Raw genomic sequence first — 14,990 nt, 5'->3', positions numbered from 1 at the left:
TTTACCCAATTGTTCAGTGCAGGACTGACTGGTCTGTGCCAGCCTGCTGCTGAGAGACGAGTTTCTGACCTCATGCGGTGAGAGCCTTTGTGCTCTCTGAGGACAGAAACAAAGCCTGCTCTGGGTGGAGGTGCTTCACACCTCCCCCCTGCAGGAACTGTAACACCTAGCAGTGAGCTTCAAAGGCTCAAGCTTCGTGTTACAATGCCCCAGGGCACTCCAGCTAGTGGAGATGCCCGCCCCCTGGACACAGCCCCCACTTTTGGCGGCAAGTCCAGGAGAGACAAAGAAAACAACAAGGAGGAGTCACTGGCCAGTCAGGACAGCCCCTAAGGTGTCCTGAGCTGAGGTGACTGACTTTTAGAAATCCTCCATCTTGCAGATGGAGGATTCCCCCAATAGGATTAGGGATGTGACCCCCTCCCCTTGGGAGGAGGCACAAAGAGGGTGTACCCACCCTCAGGGCTAGTAGCCATTGGCTACTAACCCCCAGACCTAAACACGCCCTTAAATTTAGTATTTAAGGGCTTCCCTGAACCTAAAGATTTAGATTCCAGCAACTACAAGAAGGAGGACTGCTGAGCTGACAAACCCCTGCAGAGGAAGAACAGAAGACACCAACTGCCTTGGCCCCAGACTTACCGGCCTGTCTCCTGCCTTCCAAAGAAACCTGCTCCAGCGACGCTTTCCAAGGGACCAGCGACCTCTGAATCCTCTGAGGACTGCCCTGCTTCGAAAAAGACAAGAAACTCCCGAGGACAGCGGCACTGCTCCAAAAGAACTGCAACTTTGTTACAAGGAGCAGATTTAAAGACCCCTGCAACTCCCCGCAAGAAGCGTGAGACTTGCAACACTGCACCCGGCGACCCCGACTCGACTGGTGGAGAACAACCAACTCAGGGAGGACCCTGCGGCGACTCTACGACTGTGAGTAACCAAAGTTGTCCCCCCTGAGCCCCCACAGCGACGCCTGCAGAGGGAATCCCCAGGCTCCCTCTGACCGCGACTGTCTGAACTCCATTTCCCGACAGCTGGAAAAGACCCTGCACCCGCAGCCCCCAGCCCCTAAAGAAACGGAACTTCTGTGCAGGAGTGACCCCCAGGAGGCCCTCTCCCTTGCCCAGGTGGTGGCTACCCCGAGGAGCCCCCCCCTTGCCTGCCTGCATCGTTGAAGAGACCCCTTGGTCTCCCATTGAAACCTCAAGGAAACCCGACGCGTGTTTGCACACTGCACCCGGCTTTCCCGCGCTGCTGAGGGTGTACTTTCTGTGCTACTGTGTGTCCCCCGCGGTGCCCTACAAAACCCCCCTGGTCTGCCCTCCGAAGACGCGGGTACTTACCTGCTGGCAGACTGGAACCGGGGCACCCCCTTCTCTCCATTGAAGCCTATGTGTTTTGGGCACCTCTTTGACCTTTGCACCTGACCGGCCCTGAGCTGCTGGTGTGATAACTTTGGGGTTGCTCTGAACCCCCAACGGTGGGCTACCTTGGACCAAAAACTAAAACCTGTAAGTGACTTACTTACCTGTTGAAACTAACAATAACTTACCTCCCCCAGGAACTGTGAAAATTGCACTAAGTGTCCACTTTTAAAACAGCTTATTGTGTTTTATGTAAAAAGTATACATGCTAAAGTAATGATTCAAAGTTCCTAGAGTACTTACCCGCAATACCTTTCAAATGAGCTATTACATGTAAAATTTGAACCTGTGGTTCTTAAAATAAACTAAGAAAAGATATTTTTCTATAACAAAACCTATTGGCTGGATTTGTCTCTGAGTGTGTGTACCTCATTTATTGTCTATGTGTATGTACAACAAATGCTTAACACTACTCCTTGGATAAGCCTACTGCTCGACCACACTACTACAATATAGAGCATTAGTATTATCTCTTTTTACCACTATTTTACCTCTAAGGGGAACCCTTGGACTCTGTGCATGCTATTCCTTACTTTGAAATAGCACATACAGAGCCAACTTCCTACAGTACCTATGTACCATATACTAGGGATTTACATGAGGGCACCAATATGCCAAATCTGTGGTGAAGAAGGCCCCAGAAACGAAGTTTAAAGGAGAAAGCATAATCACTGGGGTCCTGGTTAGCAGGATCCCAGTGAACACAGTCACACACTGACAAACAGGCCAAAAAGAAGGTGTAACTATGCTAGAAAGAGGCTACTTTCCTACAATTTGCTGCGGAACATTGTGCATATTTAAATGAATCTGCTACAGGGATTTATCCTTATGTCAAAGGGGGTGAAGAGTCATACTTTTTTTTTTTTAAAGCTCTTTAGCATTCTGGCCAAGTAAGGATCCTAGATTTACTTATATGTGGGTTCACAGCCTGATATGTACTGTATCTCAAGTTGAGTCATGATGCAGACTATTTCAGAAGGCTGATCAAGGCCACTGATAACTTTTACTTTGCTGTGCATGATATGGAATGGTAAATGTGTTGGCACATTCAGTGGTGATGTATGAAGCCACAAAAATTAAGACACAAGCCTTGAGGTTAAAATGTTGATGTACCGAGATGGGGGCACAACAGCATTATTTAAGGTACAATTTGGCTGGTCAATGGGGTTGCTCCCATCAACAGATTCTTCGTACTCTCCAACAGGATTGTCGTTGGGGGGCTAGTATTCAAAGGTGGAACCTGGGTGTTAGCAATGCCACTGACAAGGGTATCAGTGCAGTGTTTTCAGATGGCCCTATTAGATGGAGATGCATTTAGAAGATGCACACAAGTAGAAAGACCCAGGCGGCAGGAAGGTGTAAGAACAGGTATTTTATTAAGGAACAAGTAATTCTTAACGCTGCCTTCCCATGAACTAGGAAGCAACCAGCTCAGCCTCCAACTTAGACAGATCAAACTGACAGGTAAAGAACACTCACACTGTCATCACACATTCCACACTAGGATAGCAGAACAGACGACAGGATACCACAGATGTTCAATGATGGAAGCACCTTTAAGGATGACAGGAGGCCTCCTGTTGACAAAGGTTAAGGTGGTAACACTGATCGAGCCCCAGCAGTACAGGATTTTTGCACCACCGTGTTCCCAGGAGCATTGTCAGTGGGAACTACATTTTTTCCATTTTTGAGGGAGAAAATAAGAGCATTTTTCAATAATTCCAGCCTTTGAAGTTCCAAGTGCTTTCTTTGTTGCATCATCTTTGTGGACGTTATAGGAGGGACATTAAACACAGAATCCTCCCCTAAAGAAGGAGCAACCTTCTTGCTCTCCAGAAGGGAGAGAGCTGGCCACCTTTCTTGATCTTTGAGGGAATTTGAGGTAAACATCTTGCAGATTATTACAGAAGAAACATTTATGGTTGGGATACAGGCAAAAAAACTTAGTTGCGTTCAGCAGAAACAAAGCTTTGATGTAGTTAGGGTAGACTAAGATGCAGCAAAATCTACCTACCTTCATTTTGTAATAGTTTATTGCTATTCTAAAATTACAGGAGATTAACAGGGGAATGACATGGAATGACTTGAGTATATGTATCTATGAACTATCCTGTGCCAATCCAGTGCTGGAGAAATAACAAAATGAACAAGTTACTTACCCTCAGCAATGCTCTTTCTACTAGAGACTCAGTCTAACCGCAGATTAATCAACCTTTGAATACTTTCCCAGGTGTCGGACTCGATCCGAAAACTCTTTAGCAGTACTTCTGCACGCCAAAAGGTGGCTATGGACTGATGCCATTACGCTCCAGAAATTAAAAGCACCTCTCCTGCATGCTGACCAATGTACAGATTACTAGATTTGGGATCTTTTTAATTGGACAGAGCCCAGTTCACAGAACGGGGAGGATGGGAGGTTTGTGAAGGTTAAATTACTTATAATTTTGATACAGACTTCTAACAGCAGATTCCCCACGTTTTGAATAGATACCAAATAAATAACTATTCGGAGGTGGGTCTGTGAATTATCTCAAAGCAAAAAGTCCTGTACGTGAAATGTCCCTCTTGGCAAACCTGGCTGTTCAGACATTAGTGCTTCATGAACATATGGAGAGACACTCACATAGCTGACTGAAAAATGTCCAGTACGGGAAAGCTGCATACCAATGCACTGGTTGCAGCCTTGCCACTGGTAGAATGAGCCCTTAACCCTTCTGGTGGCTGCTTCTCAGCCAATGGATAGCTCATTTGAATACAGAGCACAATCTTGTGTAAGAAGCCTGTTTTCTGTACGGTGTTATCCTTTTTTTTTAGCTCCCGCAAGTCCCACAAAGTGCTGATAATCCACTTGGTGTTATCTGGTATGATCAACATAAAAGTGAAGTGCTCTTTTGGGGACTAGGCAATTGATTCTCTCCTTCTCAGCGGGGTTAGCCTACAACACCGGAAATGTGATGGCTTGGCCATCATGGAACAGCACCATTACTCTTGCAAGAAAGGATACCAGAGTTAGCAGAACCAGTTTGTGGTAGGTGCTAGGTTGTACAGGACAGGCTGACACAAAAAGCTTGGAGTTCGATCACCCACCAAGCCGATGTTATTGCACAGAGGAACCCTGTCTTGAGGGTGACAAGCCAGAAAGGACAGCTGTGCAGTGGCTTAAAGGAAGTGAATATTAAATATATGAAGACTAGGTTAAGATCTCACCCCAGCATAACAAATGGAGGTGGAGGAAACAAATATTGTTTTCAAAATGAACCGCAAAGGGTGATTTAAGAAATGAGAGCTAGTTCAGCAACTCTGAGAAAGCAGAGGAAGTGAGAGATAGTATTCAACTGTCTCCAAAGCAAAGTCCTGTCGGGCAAGGGACAGAACATTCAACAAAACATCAGATAACCTGACCTGGAAGGGGTCTATTTGTTTTGAAACACACCAAACAAACTTCTCACAACAGTCATGTAGTTTTTGTTGAGGGATATCTGGATGCCAAAATGACATTAACCACATCTGGAGGAAGACCAAAGGTGTTTAGCCGTCACTACTCAATCTCCAAGCATGAAAGTAGACTGTGGAGGGCTAGGTGCAGAACAGCAGATCCTCCCTGTAGGAAGTTCCCTCTGTATATACTATCTCAAAGTGAGAGATAGTGTGCACAGAGTCCAAGGGTTCCCCTCAGAGGTAAAACAGTGGCAAAATTAGATAATTCTAATGCTCTATTTTGTCGTCAAGTGGTCGAGCAGTAAGCTTATCAGAGGGTAGTGTTAAGCATTTGTTGTACACACACAGGCAATAAATGAGGCAAACACACTCAGACTTACTCCAGGCCAATAGTTTTTAAATAGAAAATATATTTTCTTAATTATTTTTTTTTAGAACCACAAGTTCAAGATTTGAAGGAAATACATAAAATGCAAGGTACTCCACACAGGTAAGTTAGGAATTTTGAATTAGAGCAATGGCATACACAGTTTTAGTAAAAATGGCAATAAGCTATTTTAAAAGTGGACACAGTGCAAAAATCAGCAGTTCCTGGGGGGAGGTAAGTAATGGTTAGTTTATCAGGTAAGTAAGACAGAGTTTCTTGGTCCTTTGGTTCAGGGCAGTCCTCTGAGGCTTCAGAGGTCGCTGATCACTGTCAGATGCGTCACTGTTGCAGTTTTCTTTGAGTGAGGAGACAGGCCGGTAGGGCTGGGGCTAAAGCAGTTGTCTCAGTCATCTCTGCAGGGCTTTCAGGTCAGCAGTCCTTCTTGGTTCAGGTTGCAGGAATCTGATTTCCTGGGTCCTGGGGTGCCCCTAAATACTACAGTTAGGGGTGTGTTTAGGTCAGGAGGGCAGTTGCCAATGGCTACTGTTCTGGAAGGTGGCTACACCCTCTTTGTGCCTCCTCCCTGAGGAGAGGGGGCACATCCCTAATCCTATTGGGGGAATCCTCCAAACTTAAGATGGAGGATTTCTAAAGGCAGGGGTCACCTCAGCTCAGCACACCTTTGGGGCTGTCCTGACTGGTGGGTGGCTCCTCCTGGTTTTTCTCATTATCTCCTCCAGCCTTGCCGCCAAAAGTGGGGGCAGTGGCCAGAGGGGCAGGCATCTCCACTAGCTGGGATGCCCTGGGGTGCTGTAACAAAAGGCATGAGCCTTTGAGGCTCACCGCCAGGTGTTACAGTTCCTGCAGGTGGAGGTGAGAAGCACCTCTACCCAGTCCAGGTTTTGTTCCTGGCCACAGTGTGACAAAGGCACTCTCCCCATGTGGCCAGTAACTCATCTGATTGTGGCAGGCTGGAGGAAACTGGTTTGCCTAGCACCAGGAGTTGGGCTGGTATTCAGGGGGCATTCCTAAGATGCCCTCTGGGTGCATTTTACAATAAATTCTACACTGGCATCAGTATGCATTTATTGTGCTGAGAAGTTTGATACCAAACTTCCCAGATTTCAGTGTAGCCATTATGGAACTGTGGAGTTTGTGTTTGACAAACTCCCAGACCATATACTCTTTATGGCTACCCTGCCCTTACAATGTCTAAGGTTTTGCTTAGACACTGTAGGGGCATAGTGCTCATGGACATATGCCCTCACCTGTGGTATAGTGCACCCTGCCTTAGGGCTGTAAGGCCTGCTGGTGGGGTGACTTACCTATGCCACAGGCAGTGTGAAGTGGGCATGGCACTCTGAGGGGAGTGCCACGTCGACTTAGTCTTTTTCTCCCCACTAGCACACACAAGCTGTGAGGCAGTGTGCATATGCTGAGTGAGGGGTCCCCAAGGTGGCATAATACATGCTGCAGCCCTTAGAGACGTTGTCTGGTATCAGGGCCCTTGGTACCAGGGGTACCATTTACAAGGGACATATCTGTGTGCCAGGTCTGTGACAATTGTGGAAGCAAAGGTACAGTTTAGGGAAAGAACACTGGTGCAGGGGCCTGGTTAGCAGGGTCCCAGCACACTTTCAATCATAACTGGCATCGGCAAAAGGCCAGGGGGTAACCATGCCAAGTAGGCATTTCCTTACACTCCCGAAGAGGCAGTCTTATCGGTGGACAGATCCTCTTGCCCCAGAGCTCTGGATACCATAATCCATGTGTCCAATCCACAGCCACTAGGGTGAATTGGGCCCAGTCCATCCTAATCTTCTTCAGAACTCAAGGCAGGAAAGGTGTGAGGAATACAGACGTCCAGAATCCCTCTGTACACAGAAAGCATTTCCCAGAGAGGCCCAGTGGGAACTCCAACGTGCTCAACTGTTGATATTACCCATTAGGTGCACTGGCGAAGCGATCAGGACAAGGTTCTTCCCATGCGTGGAGTAGACAATGCGCCACCTCTGGGTGTAACTGTCACTCGTGAACCACCGCGCACCAACAACAGAGTCTGATCGTCTTGGCTTCTAATATTCAACCAGGTGGTTCACCACCAGTAAGATTCTTTGATGGTCCAGCCATTTCTTGGGGCACACCCTGCCCTCAGCACAGAGACCATGACCCTACCTAACTTGGTTTGCTGCAATACCACATGCTGGAGTTATTGTCTGTGAGCACCTGCACCAGATTTTCCTTGGAGGGCAGGAAAGCATTTAACGCCAAGCAGATGGCTCTCAGCTCCATAAGGCTGATGTGGAGTCATGCCATCTCAAGAGACCAGAGGCATTTGATCTCTATCTTTCCCTAGTGGCTGTCCAAACACACAAGTAGTGCATAGGCCACGACTGCCAGCCAAAGGGTGGGAGTTGAAAAGTACCCTTTTGACATGGTCACTCCCACTTTTTGCCTCTGGTACTGAGGTTTGTCAACTGAAGATGCACTGGGTTACTGCTAACCAGGACCACAGTGCCATTGCTCGTTCCCTAAAACAAAGTAAAATTATCTAATTGTATACAATCAGCACAAATTGTAGCACCATTTTAAGCCACTAGTACCCCTGGATCCTAGGGCATGGGTACTAAAGAGGATCCCTAAAGGCTGACGCATGTATTATGCCTCCCTAAGGGACCCCCTCTACAAACCGCATGCAGACTGCTGGTGCAGGCGGTGTGACATGGTGCTAACTATGTATGAAAACAAGACATCACACACTCATGTGCCACACCAAAGTCACTGCATCAAATGTATGTAAGTCACCGCTATTGCAGGTCTTCGAGCCCTAAGGCAGGGTGCATTATATTGTAAGTGAGAACATATTTATATGAGCTGATACGCCTCTGTGCAGTCTTTGTTAGATTACTATATATTACAAGTGAGCAGGAAAGCCATCTTAAGGTATGTACTGGCACTGGTCATCACAAGCTACCCAGCTACATAATGGATTCACTGAAACCTATTGTAGGAAAAATCCCTCTGACATGGTCACCATCACTTTTTGCCCACTGGTAGTGAGGTTTTCGACTGAGGTGCACTGGGTCAGTACTCTTTCTCTAAAAACCATTAATGTGTATAACTGGAAACTCCTCTACCTGTGTGGTAGCCCTGGTACCTAGTGCATGGGTGGAGAAGGTCCCTAAGGACTCCGGCACATATTATACCACCCCCAGTGACCCCCTCAAAAAACAAGATGCACACAGCTCCTACTGCAGTCTATATGTTCTGCTGCAATCCAGGGGAAAAATATGACGTGGAATTCCCCTTTGTATGCCATGTTACCATCACTGCATCTAAGTATATCCAAGTCAAACCTGCAGCAAGAAGACCTTGGAGCCTTAAGGTAGGGTGCATTATACTTGATGTGTGGTCATATCTGCACAAGCAGATATAACCCTATGATGCCCAGTCCCATTGTTGAGCATTGCTAGTGAACAGAGAAGCCATCTTAAGGTATGTACTGGACACTTAACACAAGTGACCCAGTCACATAACGGTTTCACTGAACCTTATGGTTTTGGGTTTCCAAAACCTCATCTTAATAAATCCAGGCTGATGTGAGACACTGATTTATCAGGACATGCACCCCGGAGGGAACCTTAGAGGTGCCCCCTGAGCCCCACTAGTCTGAGTGTGTTGGCTGACTAGTCTCAACTGACCTGCATCACAAACAAAGCCTGCTCCGGAGAGGGGTGTTGTTACCCACTCCAGCAGCCTGGCTAGCAGATCTGCATACCAAGGCCAGGGGCTTCAAAGGTCCTGCTGCCTTTGGTATATAAACCACGCGGCTTCCCCAGACCTGTGTGTAGCTACTCCCTGCCTGAGGCCCATTTGGCACCAGAACAGGCGGGTAAATTAATTAGTGTAGGAAAGCACCCTTTTGGCACAGTTTGCCCTCACATTTTGCCTGGTGGCGTGATTTTGACTGAAAGTGCACTGGGTCCCTGCTAAGCAGGTCCCTTGTGCCAGAGCTCTTTCCCAAAACTGCACAGTTGTTCTCTACAATTGGCACATGCTTTAGCACCCTCTGTAAGTCCCTAGAAAATGGTACCCTCTGTATCTAGGGAACTAAGGAAGGATCCTGAATGCTGCAACACCAGTTGTGCCCCCTCCAGGAACATCCCTCACCAAACCCAGACAATGCTGCTGTTGCAGACTGCGTGTCAGGTCCCCTACCACTGCATGTGTCGGGTGCGAGTCACCCCTTAGGCAGGGTAAATCAGGACACATGTGAGGGCATATATGCATGAGCAGGTATGCCCCTGCTATGTCTGTTGATTCTACATGATGGCTCTCCCGCGAGCAACGGGCCTGTTCTCCAACGAACTCCAAAGAAAGGACTCTGCAGCCTCCAGAACTGCAAAAACCCGACACCTCAAGTCACCACTGCACCCGCTGTCACCGATCCAAGTGGGAGTGCACCTCCAGTGCAGCAAGTCCCTCAGCTGTACAGAGTCTGTGTTCATTGTGGTTTCACCCCTCCTGGACTCTCAAGTTGCCTGCAGCCTCTGCACGCATGTCCCCCTTCTCCTGCAGCTACTATAGTGAGAGAACCCAACATCTAAAGCAACCACTGCACCCGTCACTGCCAGCTCGAGTTGAAATGGACTCTGGTGTCAACGATGTCACCTGGCTCCACTGAAACTGTGGTTTCACCCTTCCTAGACTCCACGACAATGCCTGCAGCATTAGACCACAGGACCCGTGAACCACAAGTGCTTCAGGACAAGGAAACACAACACCAAAGGTCTCTCTCTGCATCCGTCAGCCCTGGTGAAAAGGGCCAAAGGTGCACCTACGTTCCCGAGCACCCCACGTTTGTGAACTACATGTTGGTTGCTGCTCAGTGGCACCCCCAGGGGGAGTCTGCAGCCTAAACTCGCAGAGAGCAATCCCTGTAGAAATATATTGGGCACCCAACGCGTACTGCACCTCTGCACCTGTCCGCCCCAGTGCTGCCCAGAATGACCTGTTGGTGTGGTCCGGACCTTGGCCCAGTACTTACCTTAAGTCTACAAGATTGGTCCAGAGAGTCACGAGTAACTGCTTGTTTGCTGACTGTGTTTTCCTCACATCGGTTATCATTGAAAAACTCTGAAATTGCACGGTCGATTTTTTAAACTAAAAAGTATTTATGCTTGAAAATGTACGTAACTTACAAAGTTCTTGGGTTTAAAGCTTGCATACAAAGAAGTGTTATTTTTTCTAAATTGGTCTCCAACTTATTGTGTGCGTCTCATTTATTGCCTCTGAGTACAACAAATGCTTAGCACTGCCCTCTGATAAGCTTAACTGCTCCCCACACTACCACAAAATAAAACATTAGCCCTATCTACTTTTGCCTCTGCCAACCAATCGGGGATCCACTGGACTCTGCACAGCGTTCTTTTTACAGCACATATATAGAGAGCCAGCTTCCTACAATTAGGTAGCAGGTGTGAACCACCTCTGGGATAACCACACCCGTAAGGTGAGCTGCAGTAAGCTGGGTTCTGGTTGTAGTGCCCACCACTTTTTTTCCCTGGCGTTAGTATGTTTTGGAATGTAATGGACTGGGACCCTGCTAACCAGGACACCAGTGCCTGTGCCCTTCCTCATAAATTTAGTTGTTGGTAACCTCTCAAACCCACATTTGGCATACTGGTGTCCCATGTAAGTCCCTAGTATATAGTACCTAGGTACCCAGGGCACTGGGGCACCAGGGGTCCCCCATTGGGCCGCAGCATGTCTTATGCTATCCATGGGAGCCCATGCAAACTGTGATTGCAGGCTTGCCATTGCAGCCTGTGTGAAAAGGTGCAGCCACCCTTTCACTGCCAACCCTTACCACTGCACTTAGACATTATAAGTCCCCCTTCTGGTAGGCCCTTCAGCCCACGTTCGGGGTGCCTGTCTTTAAGACTCCAGGCCAATTCCTAGATTCAAAGAGCGGAGAAACCACCTTAGGGTATGTAGTGGACACTGGTCAACACAAATGGTCCAACTACATAACAGCTTCTCTAAACCTAAGCATGTTTGGTATCAAACATGTTTTCATGCAACTACACCGATAACCATGTACTCTGAGGGTTCCCTGGGGGGTTCCCTAGGAGGGTCTGGGATCCCTAGGGGGAGAACCTTACAATATTAGTTTTGATGCACAAGGTGGAAACCTGCAGGTCGAGAACCTTGCATACCATCTGCATGTCCATCACGAAGGATATACTTCTCAATGGAAGGGCCCAGAGAGGAGACTAGGCTGGTGTCAGGGGGCCACTGGCATGCAAGAGGTCCTCACAGCAGTGTTCTCTATGGTAGGGTTTCCCAAACTAATTTCCAGTGTAATACTCATTAACAGAATCTGTCCCAAATGAATAATTTAGCTTATGAGGTCCGTCGTCCAGAAACAGGATGTTAATCAGCTCAGGTGGGTTGGGCAAAAGCTGCAGGTCCATGGGCACCAAGCTTGAGTTAAGTTCACTGTGGTGCTAAGTCAGAGAGCACAATAGATTGCTTCATGTCCTCTTGCATCAATGGAGTCAGTATCAGGGTTGATGTTACAGGAACCAGTGTGAAACATGGAGCATCCTCAGAAGCATCTCTATCATGGTGATGTCAGGAGAGAATGGGCTGTGTGGGAGGAAGAACTTTTTTTTTTCCTCATGGACTACCTTACATTTCGGCGGCACAATGCTAGTTGGAATCCACATTCGTGGTAAAGGTTGCATTAAAAAAGTATGGCCATGAATGTCAGATCAGAGAAATGGCTACAAAGTTACAGTAGCTTTACTATGCCATGGTCTTCACATGCAGGAATGCATTTAATGGGCTCTCGCAAAAGCTCTTCAAGTCTCCAACGGAATTTGGGTTTCTGCAATGCACTTCAAGATAATGCTTCTTAAAGGGTAGCACCCTCAGATGTTTGGCACATACAGACAGGGCTCGCAATCTGGCATCTGCATTACAGAACCATGCTAAATGGAGAATAGGGAATGGGTGGTTGAAGGGGTGGGTACCTTTCCTGTTTCAATGGCAGAGCTGCATCAGAGAATAAAGACCAATCTATTTTTGTCCCTTGGAGTTTATCACCCTAATTTAAAGAAAATGGTGCCCACTATGCACCCTCAATTATTCCTGGCCCTGACGCCGGAGCAGATTCAGAGCTCTTCAGAACCGTGTCCATATGAGGGACCAGTAAGTTTAGCCCACTCGTCTGTTTATTCATTTTTTTTTTTTTTACTTTCTTCATTTGCAGGTAACTGGTATTACCACAAGTCGAAGGTACTGACAAAATCTTGAATCTTTCATTCTTAATCACTTACATGCAGATGTTAGACCTAATAAAGGTAAGAAGATTCAACCTCTCTGATACAAAAAATAATTAAAAACTAAGTGTTATGCAGAGAGTTGTCAATCAAAGCCAGTGTAAGTTGTTGGGCAATAAACTATATGTCAACCGATGTTTAGCAGTGGTTCCCAACCTTGTGACTTCTGTGGACCCCCACTTTAGCATTACTGAAACCCGGGAACCCCACTGAACCCTTATTAGAATCTGTTGACCCACCAATCAGTCATTACTGAAAGCCAGGGACCTAATGTGTTAATATAATTTAAATTTCCAAGCAGTCGCGGACCCGCTGAGGAGGCTTCCAGATCCAGAGTGGTCCCTGGACCACAGGTTGGGAACCATTGGTTTATAGGGTTCTGTATTGTTGGAGTCTTCATTGAAACATTAAACCTTCGAATAATTCGCTTGTATATGGGGAGGCAGAATGCTTTAGATAAAAAATTTTTTTTCACTTTAAAGCAATTCCATTGCAGGGAACCACCCTTCTGCAGCCTTTGAAAGGCAACATTTTCCAACTGTTTCAGACTGCTGAATGAAAACACCCTTCATAACAAGGCAGCATTGCATATATACTCAAACAGCTGCCTAGATACATGAAAAAACATAACAGTCCTTAAAATGGCAACTATAATGGACCATTGGGCCATGGAAATGACCTATAGTAATAGATTACTCCTCCTGGATGCACTGCAGTCCTGGCCAGGCACAGACATAAGCTTTTCTCCAAAGCATAACGGATTGTGCCCCATTACCAAGATTTTGTAGTGTGACAAATCAACTTATCAAAAAAGTCTTTTTAGCTTTTCTGAACTCTTGGTGGTCTCAAAAATTAGGTAAAATAGGAGGAGGGGAAAGAAGTGTAGTTTGGACATTTATCACTGACAAGTTTGCAAGGTAATTGGTTGCATTTTCTTTTACTTTCCATTTAAAAAAACTCATATTTTCAAGTTCTGTGAATGTTTGGTCACTAACATTAAGCCATTTTCAGTTCCAAGACACAAGGCAGAAAAATACGATAATCCTTAACTGCAAAATTATACATAGGTGTGCATCAGACAAACTCAACTGATTAGTAATGACTAAGAAAAACCTAAGAGTGTAGTTTCAGGGGTCAATTAGGACATCTGTCCAACACCTATTGAATACGAGCATTTTAAAGCTCAAAAGCTCTCTTCTAATGATCATATCAAAATGACTACATTGAAAAGATATAGTAAATAGCAACTGCCTCATTTTAATCGGACCACAAGGTTTAATACATACCCCAAAAACTGTTTAAGCTGCAGTCTGGAAAAACATGGAAGATCAACTTTACACCTGTCACTACGGCAAACATTTGTTTTTCTGCTCCATTCACTCCAGGATTTTTGAAAATGTGTGTGAGCTATCATTACAGGAAAATAATTACCCTTTTCTTTCGTTGAAGTACATGATTCGGTAGCAGCTGGTGAAGTTGCTTCCTTTTAACATGCATTGCAGCGATTTTCATGTCTATCTCAAACATCTTGCTGTTTATTGCTTGCCTGTAAACTTGAAGTAGAAAAAAGATAAGATTTTAAGGTAGAACTACAGATAAAGGAGAAATGTCAAAAACAAAAAGATCAGAACGCCTGTGCAAAGAATTTTAAATTACACCCAATGTGATTTACAAAACAAATGCATTACTAAAATACATTAATTTTATGGTTGTTTCAATGACGGAAGCATTTTTTATATTAACAGTGAAATTAACTAGAAGGTAGGTGAAAGTACAGAGTTGTGGCTTTAGGTAAGCCTGTGAAAAAAGAAAAAAGTAAGAGGGTGATGGGCAAGAATGCGAATAAAGAAATTAATACAGTGCATTGACTTCCTTCCTGTAATCTTAAAGAGACGTGTCAGATCTGTGCATCCTAATCTCTCCCTTGCACTAAGTGTTAAATTTAATTTTTTGATACGGGAGGTGATTCTCGTATTATGCTCACGGGTATGCTGAATAATCGATTAAAGTTGTGGCTAGCCAATCTCTCTACTCTGTAAAATAAAGATCACTCTACTCATTTTTTGGAGAAATATGAAAGTCATACTCTTTTCTTCAGGACTGTTGTTATCATTATGAGACATCAGGTAGAACATTTACAAACAATCCTCAAAGAGCCTGATTTCAACAATCTAACTGAGCATTAAATGACAAATGCAGAAATTGTTCAAGTTTAAAGCAATTTTTACCTTTGAGATATCGTTCTTACCTTTCTATTGTCATGCGGACAACACCTTCATATCATGCATCCAAACTTACACTCTGAGGGAATTATTACATTCTTATAACAAAGTGACATCTGCAATCGTATAGAGGCACACCCAAGCACACGGACACCACACATAACCTCGGATAAAAACCCAAAAAACAATTGTTCAC

The 14,990-nt window shown here is 45.7% G+C and overlaps 1 protein-coding gene across 1 annotated transcript in view; it reads right to left on the bottom strand.

The window, feature by feature from the left end:
* Window positions 1-14,990, bottom strand: part of PAPOLA (poly(A) polymerase alpha) — an 858,334-nt gene that overhangs the window by 243,363 nt on the left and 599,981 nt on the right. Inside the window, exon 16 of the mRNA XM_069208274.1 lies at window positions 14,004-14,125. Coding sequence (XP_069064375.1) covers window positions 14,004-14,125 — 122 coding nt within the window. The remainder of the gene's footprint in view (window positions 1-14,003; window positions 14,126-14,990) is intronic.

The sequence above is a fragment of the Pleurodeles waltl genome, chromosome 9 (assembly GCF_031143425.1).
Source record: "Pleurodeles waltl isolate 20211129_DDA chromosome 9, aPleWal1.hap1.20221129, whole genome shotgun sequence".
NCBI classification, from domain to species: domain Eukaryota; kingdom Metazoa; phylum Chordata; class Amphibia; order Caudata; family Salamandridae; genus Pleurodeles; species Pleurodeles waltl.
This window is presented reverse-complemented; position numbering and strand designations above follow the sequence as displayed.